General features: G+C 41.6%; 1 protein-coding gene across 1 annotated transcript; it reads right to left on the bottom strand.

Moving 5' to 3' along the window:
- Positions 1 to 14,152: 14,152 nt before the first annotated feature.
- LOC119035553 (60S ribosomal protein L35-like) lies at positions 14,153 to 14,574 on the bottom strand. Its single transcript, XM_037126940.2, has one exon. It carries the CDS (start codon positions 14,559 to 14,561, stop codon positions 14,190 to 14,192), a length of 372 nt encoding a protein of 123 aa, XP_036982835.2. The 5' UTR covers positions 14,562 to 14,574; the 3' UTR covers positions 14,153 to 14,189.
- Between the last annotated feature and the right edge of the window lie 280 nt (positions 14,575 to 14,854).

Below are 14,854 nucleotides of genomic sequence, written 5' to 3'. Positions count from 1 at the left end.
GTTAGGTAAATTCTCTAGAGACACATAGAGCAAATCCAGAGCTGATATTTAACACCCGCAGTCTGACACTGATGTCTCTGCTCCGTCACTGCTTGGCAATGCCACCTCTGAGTTAACAAAAACAACCTGGATGAAGGAGCGTCAGGCAGGAGCCGCAATGTGAGAGGCAACACTTGGGACCATGATGCTTCTCTCTACAGATAAATGTCCAGACTTTGCCCAGTGACTTTTGGAAAATAGTTGTGGGTTAAGTCTACCACTCGATTTTGGACACTTTAAATCATTTGCCCTTTCTGAGCATCGTTATTTTGTATTTAATAAAATCATTCTTATATGAAAGATAGAGTTACTATATTCACGGTGACAACACCAAGATTGCTGGTAATTAAATGATGCATTTGTGAGCCTGCATATTTGGGGAAAATATTAATTCATTAATAAGCATCAGTTATTTCTTGAGTATACTTCAAAGTAGCAAAGTAGGTTTCATAGGATTTAATGCATAGTAAAACAAACTTTTACTTGTTCTTTCAATATTATAAAGTCTAGACCGAGTCATGCCAACACCTTCTCCAAAGCTTGCAGTTTGCTATAGAATCACTGAAACCTCTCCCATCTGCTATAAGAGGACATAAGGAGGAGAAGTCTGAGACACGGAAGGGGACTTCACCCAACCTTGTGGGCACCCTGATCTCAGGCTTCCACACTCCATAATAGTGAGAGGTATAGTAGTGTTCGCTGTTTATAAGTTACCGAGTTTCTGGTATTTTGATACATGTCCCCTCACTTGTAAAATGAATATCTACACGTCGGGTTTTTATGAAGATTAAATAAGATTATCTATAGAACAGACTCAGAATATTGTTTCATACACAGTAAACCCTTAATACGTATTTATAACAACAACAACAATGATGCACAATCTTTGAGATTCAGCTCAGACTCAGTGACCCATTGCATAATGACCCCTCCCGCAAGATTGCTCCTTCTCACGTTGTCCCGTCAAACTTCCTCCAGGATGCTTTTCTGGCACTGAGGATCCCTTACTGATATTATAGATATGTTTGTAGTAAATCACTTCATCAATGACTCAGCAATAATTACTATGAAGCACCTGCTATGTGGCTATGTGGCTGATGCTCTGGGCAATGAGGAGAGAGCCGATAGTAAGAGGAAAACTATTCTTGCCTATGACTTAAAAATGTGTGCTATGGGAAGGGCTCAAAAAGGGAAAAAAACATAGCTGATTTCTAAACAAAGCAGAGAAGCCTGAGAAGCAGTCTGCTATATGGAAATCAGTGAGAAAAACACACAATATAGAGAGACAATAAGTACAAATATTCCGAGTCAAGAACTAGCTCGGAATAGTTAAGAGGTAGGAGAAGTGTCTACTGTGGTGGAATGGGGAGAGGAAGGTGGCGATTGGTGGGAGGTGGGCGAGGACAGACAGAAGGACGTATTTCTGAGCATGCTGACAATTTGGATTTTACTCCAATGGGAAGCCAGTAAAGGGCTTTACGTGAGGGAGAAACATGGTTAGATTTACAATGCAATCAAATCACTGTGCTACTGGGTGCCCAATGGCTAAGAAAACCTGGGAGAGCATGAGCGGACATCGCAGTGTTTCAGAGGGATCACTATGGCATTTCCTAAGGTTTTAATACCAGATTGGACAAAGACGTGTTTTCTATTTCTTCTACCAGATTGTAGTGCGATATTTGTTATTCTTCTATTTGTCCCTGAGGCAACTAGCATGCAGCTCCGCACATACTAGGTGTGAATTCTTCCTTATATTCAATAAATAAGGAAGTACATGCTGTAGAAATTAAAACTGGAAAATACAGGTGAAAACAAGTAAGACACCTGCTCTATCTCAAGATCAAAATATTCAGGAGACAGTAGGAAAAACAAGCCACTCGGTAACTTTTAACAGCTTCTATTTTTATCATTGCGAAAAAAATTTATGCACATCAAACATAAAATATGCTTGTCAGCAAATCTATCACATTTTCAACTTTTCCGCAGAGCAGCTGATGTGTAAAGCAGTTGGTCGCACGCCACAAAAACTTTTAAATGACTGACTTTTGGCAAAGGCCGGGAAAATAATCACATGAACCCTGCTGTCTTCCAAAGATCAAGTCTGCCTCATGCCAGCTCGGAGGGAAAATTAAATGTATAGCCAGAGATTCGATATTCTCTAGGAAGTCTACATTTAGTTGGAAAATATCCTGGGGTGAAGATACAAAAAAAATCCACATTTCAACTCATTATATTTTCCTCCAAAGGGCTGCTCCACCTTTGGTGTTCCTTGTTGCATGGTGGTCAAAAACACAGAGTGGGTATTAGAGGCTTAAGTGCTTCTTACTATCTATTTGACCTTGGCTGAGTTAATTGGCTTCTCCGAGCTTCAGGTTCACAATACGTAAAATTGATAAAATATTTATTGCCAAGGTAATAGCTAATACTTGTTTGGTGTAGACTCTGTTCCAGATGTCATCCTTACATTGGTACTTTCCATGTGTTAACCCTTTCATAGATACCACAATCTTATGAGGCAGTGCTACAATTATGCTTAATTTCACCAATGAGAAATCCTCCATACTGAGCCAAGGGGCATTTACATCACTTGTCCAAGGCAACCCACCTAGTTGGTAATAGAGTTGAGATTCAAAGCCATGATTTATGGCTTTATATCCTAACATTTTCTCTGCTGATTAACTACTGCCTTTGGCTACTGTGATGCACTACTATGGAAGGATAGACACCACATGGTGCTTGTGATGATTCAATGGAATGGTACACGCAGACTCATCTAAAAACTAATAACTATTAGCCATGGCTGGTATAGTTCAGTGGGCTGAGCATGGGCTGTGAACCAAAGTGTCGCTGGTTCCATTGCTAGTCAGGGCATATGCCCAGGCTGCAGCCCGGGTCCCCAGAAGGGGGTACATGAGAGACAACCACACACTGATATTTTTCTCCCTATCTTTCTCCTTCCCTACCACACTTATTAAAAAGAAATAAATATTTTAAATTATCGTCAGGTTCAGGCCTTTTGTGTGTTGAGAGTGTTTTGATTACTCCTTTAATTTCATCAGCTGTTATTGGTCTGTTCAGGCTTTCTGCTTCTTCTTCATTCAGTTTTGGAAGATTATATTTTTCTAGAAATTTGTTCATTTCACCTAGGTTTTCAAATTTCTTTGCATATAGTTCTTCACAGTGATTTCTCACAATCCTTTGTACTTCTGTGGTATCAGTTGTAATTTTTCCTCTTTCATTTCTGATTGTGTTTATTTGGGTCCTCTCTCTTTTTTTCTTGGTGAGTCTGCTAAAAGGCTTGTCCATTTTGTTTACCTTTTCAAAGAACCAGCTCCTGGATTTATTGATCATTAGAATTGTGCTTTTAGTCTCTGTGTTGTTTAATTCTGCTTTGGTTTTGGCTATTTCCTTCCCTCTACTTGCTCTGGGCTGTCTTTGTTGTTCTTCCTCCAGTTCTTGTAGGTGTAGGGTTAGATTGTTTATTTGAAATGTTTCCAACTTTTTTAGGTGGGGATGGCTGGAGTGGGGGGGGTGTGATGGGGGGTAAATGCAGACAACTGTACTTGACCAACAATAAAATAGTTTAGATAAATAAATAAAATCAAGAAATAAAGTGAATAAAAAACTAATAACTATTAGTTTTTAATATATGAAAAAGAGATAAATGATATCTATATCACCAGACAAAGTAAAACCTAGGTGTTTGTATATTTTTAACAACTATTTATTGAACAAAATATATGTCAGGCATTGTTTTGGATGCTTTGCTATGTCAGTGAACAAAACATATAAGGATGCCTGCCCTTAAATGACTGACATTTTAGTGAGGAAAAGGGGACCTACACAGTAAATAGTAATTATAACAGATAAGTAAATTATATGTGTTAGGATGTAATAACAGAGGCTATAGGGAAAAAACCAAACAGACAAAAAAAAAAGAAAATAAATAAGGGTAACCTTGAATGCCAGGCTGGTAGGGATAGAATTGCACCCAGAGTAGTTGAGGTCAGCCCCACTCCATGGGAGCGGTCTGAGCAGAGACTGGTGGAGGTCAGGGCAGTAGACATCTAGATAGATACCTGTGGGAAGATCAGCAGGAGGACCAGCCAGGACCAAGGCTCTAAGCAGGGTGTCAGAAGAAAGGAAAACAAGCTGAGATGTCTGAAATGGAGGGAGCCAAGGGGAGTAGCAGCCAGCCCATAAAGTAGAGTAGGTAAGGGGGAGCCAGTTACGCAGAGGTGAGGCAGGCTGGCTGTTACTTTTAGTAAAATGGGAAGCCCCTGCAAACTTTGGAGCAAAGACCTGATCTGATTTCAAGTCCCGTCACTCTGGCTGCTGTGTTGAGAATGGACAGCAGGGACAGGAGGGAGGGCCTGAGGTCAGTAAGAGAGATGTTTGCAGGAATCCACTGAGATGAGGTGGCTCAGGGCAGCGAGCAGCGGAGGAAGTGTGCAGAGGTGGGATTCCGGATGTGTTTCGAATGTCGCGCTGAAGGAGTTCCTGCGGAGTTGCATATTGGATGAGGAATGGAAGGCAGTGTTGGCACTCAGGCCTGTGGTCTAAACACCTGGAAGTGAGGAATTGTCATCATAAGAGAAGGGCCAGAGAATGGGTGGGGCAAATTGGGGGCATCCTCTGTCTTTCTTTCCACATCATGTCTAACAAGTCACGATCCATAGTAAGTAAACTAACAATAACAGCTAAAGTAATCAAAGCATCTAACACTCACTAACCATGCATTATGTTCCTTTTCTTTTCTTCTTTTTCTTTTTCTTTTTTTTTTTTTTGGCTAAGCACTTTACTTGAATGACCTTAGTCAATGCCTATAATAAATCACATAGTTTTATTATCTACATGTTTACAGACAAAGAAGCCAAGGCCAGTAAGATAAAGCGACTTACCCAAGGTGTGACGCACAGATGTTTTATAACAAAGATGATATACAACACTCAACATTTTAATTTCAAAGTCGGAAATCTCGACAACCCTGATAAATAAATATGAGTATAAAACTCTCTCCCATGCTTCCACATTCCTTCTGGTTTTGTTTAGGTTTGCACCCCTTCCTCATCCTTTGGCACAGTGACTGTGGTAGCCTCCTATCTGCTGTCTCTGCCTCTGGTGCTGCCATTGTGCATAGAACCAGGGCAGGAATCTTTATGAAATTTTTCGCATTAATTACGCTACTTCTTTGCTTAAATCCTTTAATACTTTCACATTATCTATGGAATAAAATGAAACTACATTACCAATTTACTCAGACTGTGACTGACACAGTTGGCTGCTTGTGTAACAACCCGTTTATCTCCACCTTGCACACAGCACCCTTGTTTTGGCGAAGTGTCCAGGCCGGAGCTAAGCTCAGTTAGTCACTGGCAGATGTGGATGCAGCAGCCACAGGTGCCTGGGACTCACACAGACCTGCTCCTGTGAATGAAGCAGGAGTAAGGTGGTCAGATGAAGTACATAGTGCTCAATTAAATCCTAATTTCAGATTAATATCCGATTTAACTATTGTTTTAGTGCATGTTCCAGATATGATTCTAAACATTATTTATTGCTTCTCTAAAATTAATATTGAACTGAGCCTTTTTCTTACTTTCTAAATCATAAACAGAAGGAGAAACCTACTGTTTGTTTCTAGAAATATTTTATCTTTCTTACTGGAACAAAGAGGACTGTTTAAAGAATGTCCTTTGTTCTCACTCTCTAACTCTGCATATGGGACACAGTTTGGAGCCCTCTGATGGTGCTTGTCACTATGGCAGCCACCCTGCATTAATGATAATGTCAGATGTTCGAATCCAGTGCTCTAATGTCTTTGAGCTATTGGACCGGATCTGGACTTGCTTATTTCCAGACAGCAGTCAGAAACCTGCGTCACTGAAGGCCTCATTAGATTAAGTGCCTATTACATGTTACTGATGACATCTTACAGGACGAGGGCATTTTATGGTGTAGGTTCTATTTATCCTTAATCCCACTTTTACTGTCACCAACTACAGGAGTGCCCCTTCTGGTCATTCACAGTTATTTGCACTCCCTGAACATGTCATGTTCACTCACCTGGACTTTCACAGAAGGCAAAATGTGTTTTCCCCCCATAAAATATATTTTGATCCCTCTAATCACCTGCCACATGTCACACATTCTTTAAAATTGTGATCAAAGGGTACCTTTGTATGGTGTATTTATTTGTTCACTAACCCCATAACTAGTTCAACACATATTTAGTGAACATGCACAATAGTTTAATCTCTGCATTAAGTGCTAAGAATAACACTGCTCTTGCCCTCCATAAACTCACAGGCTGGTAGTCTTGGTAGATTATCCACACTTGAAATAAATAATTCTGTCATGAATTATTTATATATAGAGTGAGAGAAAAAATCAGAGCGAACTAAATTTAAAAGAGATTGGAGGCGGGGTCAAATAAAGTTTCTTTGAAGAATGCGTATTCATGCTCGTACTTTAAGGGAGATCAGGATTTGGCCCAAGACAAGCCTGGAAAAACAAAATTGTAGAGAAAAAAAATTATGCATAAGGGATTTGGAGGAGGAAGAGGTAGCTGCTTTAAGTGATAAAATAAAAATCTGTGTGTCAGGAGCCTTCTAAGTAAGGGGCATGGTGTGCTTTGCAGAATAATACTCTTTACCCCAAGTATGGTCATGTTTTAGCCCCCTGCAACTGTGAATATATCACCTTCCTGGCGAAAGGAACTTTGCAGTTGTGCATAACAAGTTAAGGATTTTGGTATGGAGTCATTTCCCCTGGATTACTCAGGTAGGTTGCACGGAATGACAGGGTCCTTCTAAGAGGGAACAGGAGCAGCAGATTCAGAGAAGGAATGTGGTGGAAGCAGAGGCTGGAACTACATGGCCCTGGGCTAAGGCCACAAGCTTAGGCATGTGGGCAGCCTCTTGGACAAAGCTCCAGGAATGAATTCTCACCTAGAACCTCCAGAGTGAGCATGGTCCTGCCAACACCCCAATTTTTACTTCCCGAGATCTGTTTCAAACTCCTGACCCCCTGAACTATAACATAAAACATGTGTGTTGCTTTGAGTCTCTGTATGCATGGTAATTTTCTACATGAGCCAAGAAGCTGATATTCACAGATTCGAGCTGTGGTGGCAGCAGGAGCATCCCAGTAAGGATTTGGGAAGAGTAGTAGGGATGCCCACCTACCTGCAGAACTTAAGGAGTCTTGCACAGCTTGAAGTAAGGACTGCATTACCGCAGGTCTCAGGAAAAGGACCACTCTGGCTGGTGGATGGGAAATGGAGGAGATTAGATCCCAGGAGACCTGTCACAAAGGCATGAGAATGGCCCATGTGACAGCGTGACCAAGATGTAGCAGTGGAGACAGAGAGACAGCCTCAATGGAAGCTATTTAAGGGTTATAACTGAGTTTAGAAAAGAGCTTGGTGTAATGGAGAAGGTGCTATCTGTGACTTCTGTTTTCTGCCTTGAGGAAACAGGTAGATGGAATTACTATTTGTGGGAAGAGAAAGCTGCTCAGGACAAGATTTGGCCGAGAGGCTTAGGGAAGATCATGAGATAAACGCTATTAATTTTGATGGAGATGAGAAATAGCGTGGGGGGAAATGCTCAGTGGGTACCTGGTAAGTGAGTCTGGATTTCAGATGATCAATCAAGTCTGGGGACCCAAATTTGGCAAAGAAATGGTGTTTGAGGTCATAGGAGAATGAATGATAACATTTATGGAAAGAATGCAGTATAAGAAGAGAAAAAAAATTGAGATCAAGAACATTTAAAAGCTATGCACAACAGGGTGAGCACCCTACAGCCCACAGGACAAATTCAGGTTGCTGCCTGGTTTTGTAAATAAAATGGTATTGATACACAGGAAAGCTCTTTAAAAAATATTATTTATGGCTGTCTTGTCCTACAGCAAAAGAACTGAATAGTTTCAACAGAGACCTATAGCCCACAAAGCCTAAAATATTTACTACCTGACTTTTTACAGAAAAAATAACATATGCCAAGCACTGATGTAAATGAGGAGTAAATAAAGGTAACTTAGGAATATACAGTGATAAAATAAAACCCCGTTATAACTATTTTATTGGTACCTACTTCAAAATTAATTGTTACCTCTTCCCTTTCCCCGTGTTCTCAAAGTGCTCTCCAGATACCACCGGTATTTGTCATTTTATTCTAACTATCCAGTTACTCATCTGTCACCCCTGTAAACCATGGGCTTCCTTGGGGACACACACTGAATCATTTTTATATCTGCCTCCACAGAGCCCAGCACAGCATCCACATCACACGGTAGGAGTTTTGGTCACTTTTGGTTGGTGAATGATTTCACACTTCAAGGTTAGTCATAATCAATCAATAAATCCTTATTTATCCAAGGATTTTTGGAAAGCATGCCTTTCTTGATGGATGCCAAGAGAAAACTTAGTAGGATTCATGTCCAGTGCTGCTAAAATAAGATAGAGTGTGCAGTCAGTGCAAAGAATTTGTTTAATAATAATGAAGAAAGATTACACAGGCATTCTCACGATCATGTGGGATTTTTTTCTCCTCCAAAGCCTGCTTTCTGGGCAGTTGGTGAAGGATTCAGGCTTTTGGGAAACTCCAACCCTAAAGGAAGGATTTGGGCATTTTTCCCAGGGAAATATTTTTCTGAAGAAAATAAAGATTTTTAAGGTAAAAAATCATGCAGAAGTGAAATGATATTTTAAATGCTGTAGTTATATTTAACATTTTTATCAGACATGTGTGAAGCTAATACTCAAAATATAGACCTTATGTAAATTAGGATTAAGCAGAAGTAACCTGTCCTGTTTAAAATTTCAAACGACGCACAAATTTATGTTTTTTACAGGTGCACCTACTTTAAGTCAACATGCAACAGATGTTTTTGAAAATTACTCGCTTTCCTGATTTTTTTCTTTCTATTAGAAAACCCCATCATCTTAGGGTTTGTTTAGTTACTGAACTCTCTACTGTTGTAAGAATGGGATTAGCAGTAGCACATTGACTTTGCATGAAATTACTCAAAAATATGGCTGCAGCAAGCAAGATAGTCCAGTTACACTCGATGTCCCTGGATATAAGTAAGACACATTTCCCTAGCACACATTTTAGTTCTTTTTGAAATGATTTCTCCAGGACTGATTTTATGAGTTCCTCCAGGGACTCTGTGAGTGTGGATTCTGAAGTAAGTTGCCACACCCCCTTAGCACTGCCCCTATGCTCCCATTGCTTACTGTGCTGCTTCTTATCATGGCATTTAAATCAAACTTGGTTTTCTTCTGTTACTCTATTTGTATCCATTGTTTATGTTGCATACAATCTCAGAACCCTATAGGCATGCAACAAAAATGTTTATTTAGCTTACCATCTACAGAATTAATTTGATCTGCACTGGGCTCATTCATGCATCTGTGGTCAGTTCAGGTAGACCAGGAGGCTGTGCTGACCCCGGCTGGGGGGTGACCTGACCTGGATACCAGCCCGCACTGTTCACAGCATTATGGGCAAGATATGAGACAAATTCACAGGAACTATGGAGTCCTGTGGAGGAAAAGGGATGGCATGGCTTCTCTCTCAAGAGAAGAATGCCCCAACCCTTGCCTTGACAGGCTTTTATTGGATTCAATTTGCATAGGAATACAGGGTATAGTAAAGCTCATCAATCATTGTCAGGCAGAAATGATTAAACAATGGATAACATTGAAAGAACTCTGAGGGCCTATTCTGAGTCAGGGTCAGATAGTTAAATGGCCATAAAACTTTGGGGAACAAACTCACTTCCTGCTTGGACCCTTATCATTTAAATTGAGGGTATTAGCAAAGTAAGTTTCATAGGATTTTATGCACTCTTTTTTAGGCCTGATTACCGCAGGGAACCCGCCCTTTCTAGCACAGAGTGGCACCCACCTCCTCTTTGTTTCAGGCTTAAGTCAGGCAGGGGAAGTAAGGCAGCCAAGAGATTAGCAGACTTCTTGCTGACAGAATGAGGACTCAGGCTAGGTCAAAGCCAAAGAGTGACAGTCCACCACCCCCTTTTTATGTAGCCCCCAAGTCCTTCTTTGGAGGCCCCCGTGATCATGCCTGTGTTAAGTCATCCCTCCCTTGAGGAATATTACCCGCCATTGGCTAACCCATCAAGCATTGGGAGCCAGGCTGGGTGAAGTAAAAGGAGCAGAGGTGGTGCCCCTGCCAGGGAGATAAGCTTTGTCTTCTTAGCGGCATTTGGTCTGAAGGTTGCTCACTCAGCCTTAGCCATAGGGGGCGGGTACAGCTTTTGAAGCCAGACTGGCCAGTTCCCAATGTTACCGAGGTCCGAGGGAGGGACAATACAATATTTGGCCCACCTAGGGATGCCCAAAACTGCTACACAACAGGGGCCCCTCCCCAAAACAAAATACTAAAATTTACTGGGCTCTTCTGTCCGCCGCCAATTGGAAAGACATCTCTTAAAGCCAGAGATTTGTGAAAAGGAAACAAAATGTTTATTTAATGCTATTCAGGCTTAATGCCTCCTGCCTCCACTAAAATATCAAAGTCCTTTAGGTTGTACACCTACACCCACACAGCGCTCCCTTCTCCCACTGTCCCAACTCCGGGTACCGTAAATCAGGAAAAGAGCACACGTCTGTGTTTCAGGCTGCTGGCACCGTCAGCTGTGTCACCGTGCAGGCAGGATCTCTCTCTAGTTAATCCAAAGTTATGTGGTACCCTCTCATGGTACACTGGCAAGAGTTCTTTGTACCCAGTTCCAGTCAAATTCTCTCTTGCTTTCCAGGCCACGCTGCCAAATGGGGCACCCCAAAGCCACGTGGGCCTCTTCTACCAAAGCTGCAGGGGTTTGCACTCCACCAAAAGCATGTGGCTTTCTTCTTCACCTGGCTGCAGGATCTCCATTCTGCCCCAAACGGCGTGGTCCTCTCCTCACCTGGGAAGTTATCCCTTCATGTCCCGGAGCCAGTCTTTTCCAAGTTCCCACACACCGGCACCCTCACTCCAGAACGCAGCCCCTCGTTACATTCTGAGTCCAAGCCCTTCTCACTCCGGAGTGCAGCCCCCTAGTTCCATCTTGAGTCCCAGTCCACTCCCTTCTCCCTGGCTCCAAACTTGGCCACTACTATTTAGCATATCTACGAAACCAGTTAAAGGTTATAGATATGTTAAATAACCATTCCAGAGGTTAGCTGCAAAACTGTTGCTATGCAAAACAGTTCTCAATGGCCTGGATCCATTCCTTTCTTCCCCCTGGGGGGAGGTGTGAGGACATCTTATATATCTCTCCAATATTCCTATACACTTTGAATTCTGGACACCATTCCAAATCTTTTTTTTGGGGCCCCCCCTGGCTGTACCCTGCATCACCAACAGTGACTACCTGTCAGCTAATTTAGGATGGCCTTTGTCAAACAACCAGAATAATTCAACCCTGTTCCATGTGTTTTATCTTCTAACATGAGCAGGCAATCTCAGGCATGTTCTCAGGTCTATGGTACAAGAATGAGAAAGAACAAGCCCAATCAGGCAAGCACATTTCAATTCTCTACTGCTATCACATTTTTTAAGATTCTTTGGCCAAAGCTAGTGACATGGATGAATCTAGAGTCAAGGGTAGAGGAGTTCTCATCCCTGGGAACACGAGGGACTGTGTGGGTACATGACAAAGGGCATGAACACAGAAAGCAGTGAATAATTGATGCAGTCGGTCCACTGCAAGACCCCACTGATGATGAGAACATCAACGGCAGAGAATATATCTAAGCACAAATTCCAGAGTCAGAATATTGGAGTACAAATCCCTGCTTCTCCACATAAAAGCTGTGCAACTTTGGATAACTTTTTTACCCCCTCTGCTCAATTTTCTCATTTATAACATGGTAATAATTCTACACTACATATGTGTTATTGCATGTAAATTGTTCAGAATAATGCATAACACAAAGAAAATGCTTAATAAATTCAGTTATTAGTAGTAATAGTAGTATTTGGGCTTAGAGTTGAATCTCAAGAATTAGATTTTGAATTAGGTTGTAGTTGATATATAAGAGTTGGCGTTTGTGTCAGGATAAAGCTGTCTGCCCACGCCAAATCCTAATTTTAGTAGCAAAGCACAGTGAAAGATGGAATCCTACTCATATAACAGGGCAGGTGGTTCTGATCAAGGACACCTTTCCTCTGTGCATCCAACCTAGAGTCTAGCCCAAATAAATGCTTGGCGAAAATTGATCCCAGTCTCTGTAAGAGGTAATATTTCCCTTAAACAGCTTCATAGTCTTACAGATAATGGTTCTATATAGGACACAGTATGCAGGGCCCTCTTATCTGTGGTTTTGCTTCCACAGTTTTAGTTACCCGCAGTCACGAGTGGTCCAAAATATTAAATGGAAAATTCCAAAAATAAACAATTCATAAGCTTTCAAATGCATGCATTTCTGAGGAAGGTGATGAAATCTCCTGATGTCCCGCTCCATCCTGCCCAGGATATAAATCATCTTTTTGCCCAGCCAGTTTGTAGCACTCTAGGATATCACAGAAAGAGAGAGATGGAGTGAAACCACATTCATGTAGCTTTTATTATAGTAGATTGTTCTAACTTATTTTGTGTTATTATTGTTACTTTCCAAGTGTACTTATAAATAAATGTATCATAGGTACGTATGTACAGGAACACATAATATATATAAATAGGGCTGGGTACCATCTGTGATTTCAGGCATCTACTGGGGGTCTTGGAATGTATCCACCTTGGATAAGGGGGTCGATTCTAACAAAGAATCCAGACTGTCAATCAGAAATAAATAACTTCATACCCAGCTGCTGGGGAAACTTTTAGCAAACAACCCTCAGCTCTCAGCCTTCCCTGGGCAATATCTCATCTGAGATAGCTGCTTGCCCAAGGTCACACCCTCTCTGAGGTGGTCAGCAGCCAACGGTCATTCAAAATGGGATCACAAAGGCCTGGCCCTCCTACAGCAGCACTGACCATCTATTAAGTGATGTCCCTCCTGCAGAACCCCTTGCAGGGTTTGCCAAGTCTCCCATTGAGACCATATCACAACTTGACCTCTCTGTGCTCAGTTTTTCTTCTTTCCCTCTTTTTCCAAGAGAACTGCCAACCACCCTCCTGAATTTAAATCTCCATGTCTGAGTCAACTTCTGGGAGGAGCCTCTCTATGAAAGTTTAAAAGAAAACTCAGTGAACCATTTTGAGTACAAGTCTGAGAGTCTACTCAATGCCACAGGCAACTAATTGGAGTACAAGGTTTTTTTTTTTAAGCCTACAGGGTTTGCCTCCTCATAGAAAAAAGTTTCCTTGAAACAGATTTTCTGTCGTACACTTTCATTGTATAGTTTCAGCTTCATTCCTTTTTCCCTCATAGAAGTTCATAAAGGACAAGCTGTACCTATTTCTATATGCTTTTCATTAAAAAAAGATAGGGATGTGATTTGTTAAAAAGAAATCCAATTTATTATTTCACTTTTTTCTGCTTGGGGAACCCGGATGTCGTCTTCTTCGGTTTTGTTTGTGTCGAGGATAAACGCCCACCCCAAGGAGCACGGGAGCAGCATTCCTTTCTGGCGAGAGTTGCCGGCAAAGGCTGACTTCAGTTCGTTGAAAAGTTAGTTGATGGGTCAACATGATTCTCTTTTTTCAAGAAGAAATAAGAGCACATTTTGGAAAGCAATTATTGAATGGCTTTTGATTTTCCCTGGAACTTTATAGATATTCTATTTTTGTACTTCTTTTTTTCAAAAGGGAAAACAGCTTAAAAAGGAGTTCTAACATAATTTCTGGTTTATTATAAGGGAGTTTCTAAAATAAAATATCTTTGCTCTCTGAAAGTCAGATCTAAAAATTTCTCTTTGAGCAGCTGCTCTGCAGGGGGGAGGGGCTTCATGGGGGAAGTGGTTTGTGGGCATCCATGCCTTGGACAACTGAACAGACTCAGCTCTGTTGCAGAGGGTCGAGACAGAGAGGTTACCTACAACATTTGTGAGGCCTGTACAGAACCATCTACTAAAACGATGTCCATAGACATTGTCTAAATTCAAAGTCAATAAGTGGCATTGTCAGTGTATTTTTTTTGTTTGTTTTGTTTTGTTTTTTTTTTTGAGCCAGTTTGTGCTTTATTGACTTTGCGATGCTCAGGCCTTGACCGCATACTTCCGCAGTGGGTACAACCTCTCCTTCCGCTGCTGCTTCTTGGTCTTCAAGTTCTCTTCATGCTTGCTGAGCCGTGGGCGCATGGCCCGTGTTTTCTTGGGCTGCAGATCCAGGGGCTTGTACTTCTTGCCCTTGTAGAATTTCCTGAGGTTCTCTTTCTGAGTCTGGTTAATGACGGTGAGAACACGGGCAATGGATTTGTGAACAACTCGGATCTTAGAAAGCTTGGAAGCCGTGCCGCCTGTCACTTTGGCGACACGCAGCTGGGACAGTTCCACCTTCAGGTCATCCAGCTGTTTGAGCAGCTCCTCCTTCTTCTTCCCGCAAAGGTCTCGAGCCTTAATTTTGGCCATGTCTGAATGAACCGCCGCCAGCCAGCAGAGAAAGAGCAGTGTATTGTTTACAAGCTTGGTGGCAATCAGTAGAATGAGCAGAAAGAATATTTGAGGAATTTTCTCTTAGAGGGGCATTACCTTTCCTATCTCTGAGACAAGGTGTTTCCTAACACCTTGTACATGGGGGGCATGTGCTGAATAAATTGGTTACTGTATTAGCAAACTAATGAAAAGGTGAGTGCAGGGTTTTATCTCCTGAAACGTTTTTAAACTCAATGATTTTTCAAGGTCTAAAATTGGGCACAGGCACT

The sequence above is a fragment of the Artibeus jamaicensis genome, unplaced genomic scaffold (genome assembly GCF_021234435.1).
Source record: "Artibeus jamaicensis isolate MK-2021 breed Jamaican fruit bat unplaced genomic scaffold, CSHL_Jam_final contig_76, whole genome shotgun sequence".
Taxonomy (NCBI): domain Eukaryota; kingdom Metazoa; phylum Chordata; class Mammalia; order Chiroptera; family Phyllostomidae; genus Artibeus; species Artibeus jamaicensis.
The sequence above is the reverse complement of the archived record's forward strand: the minus strand, read 5'-3'. Positions and strand labels throughout refer to the sequence as shown.

Bases quoted from the DNA above. Each gene is read 5' to 3' on its own strand.
- LOC119035553 (XM_037126940.2), bottom strand. From the start codon at position 14,561: ATGGCCAAAATTAAGGCTCGAGACCTTTGCGGGAAGAAGAAGGAGGAG.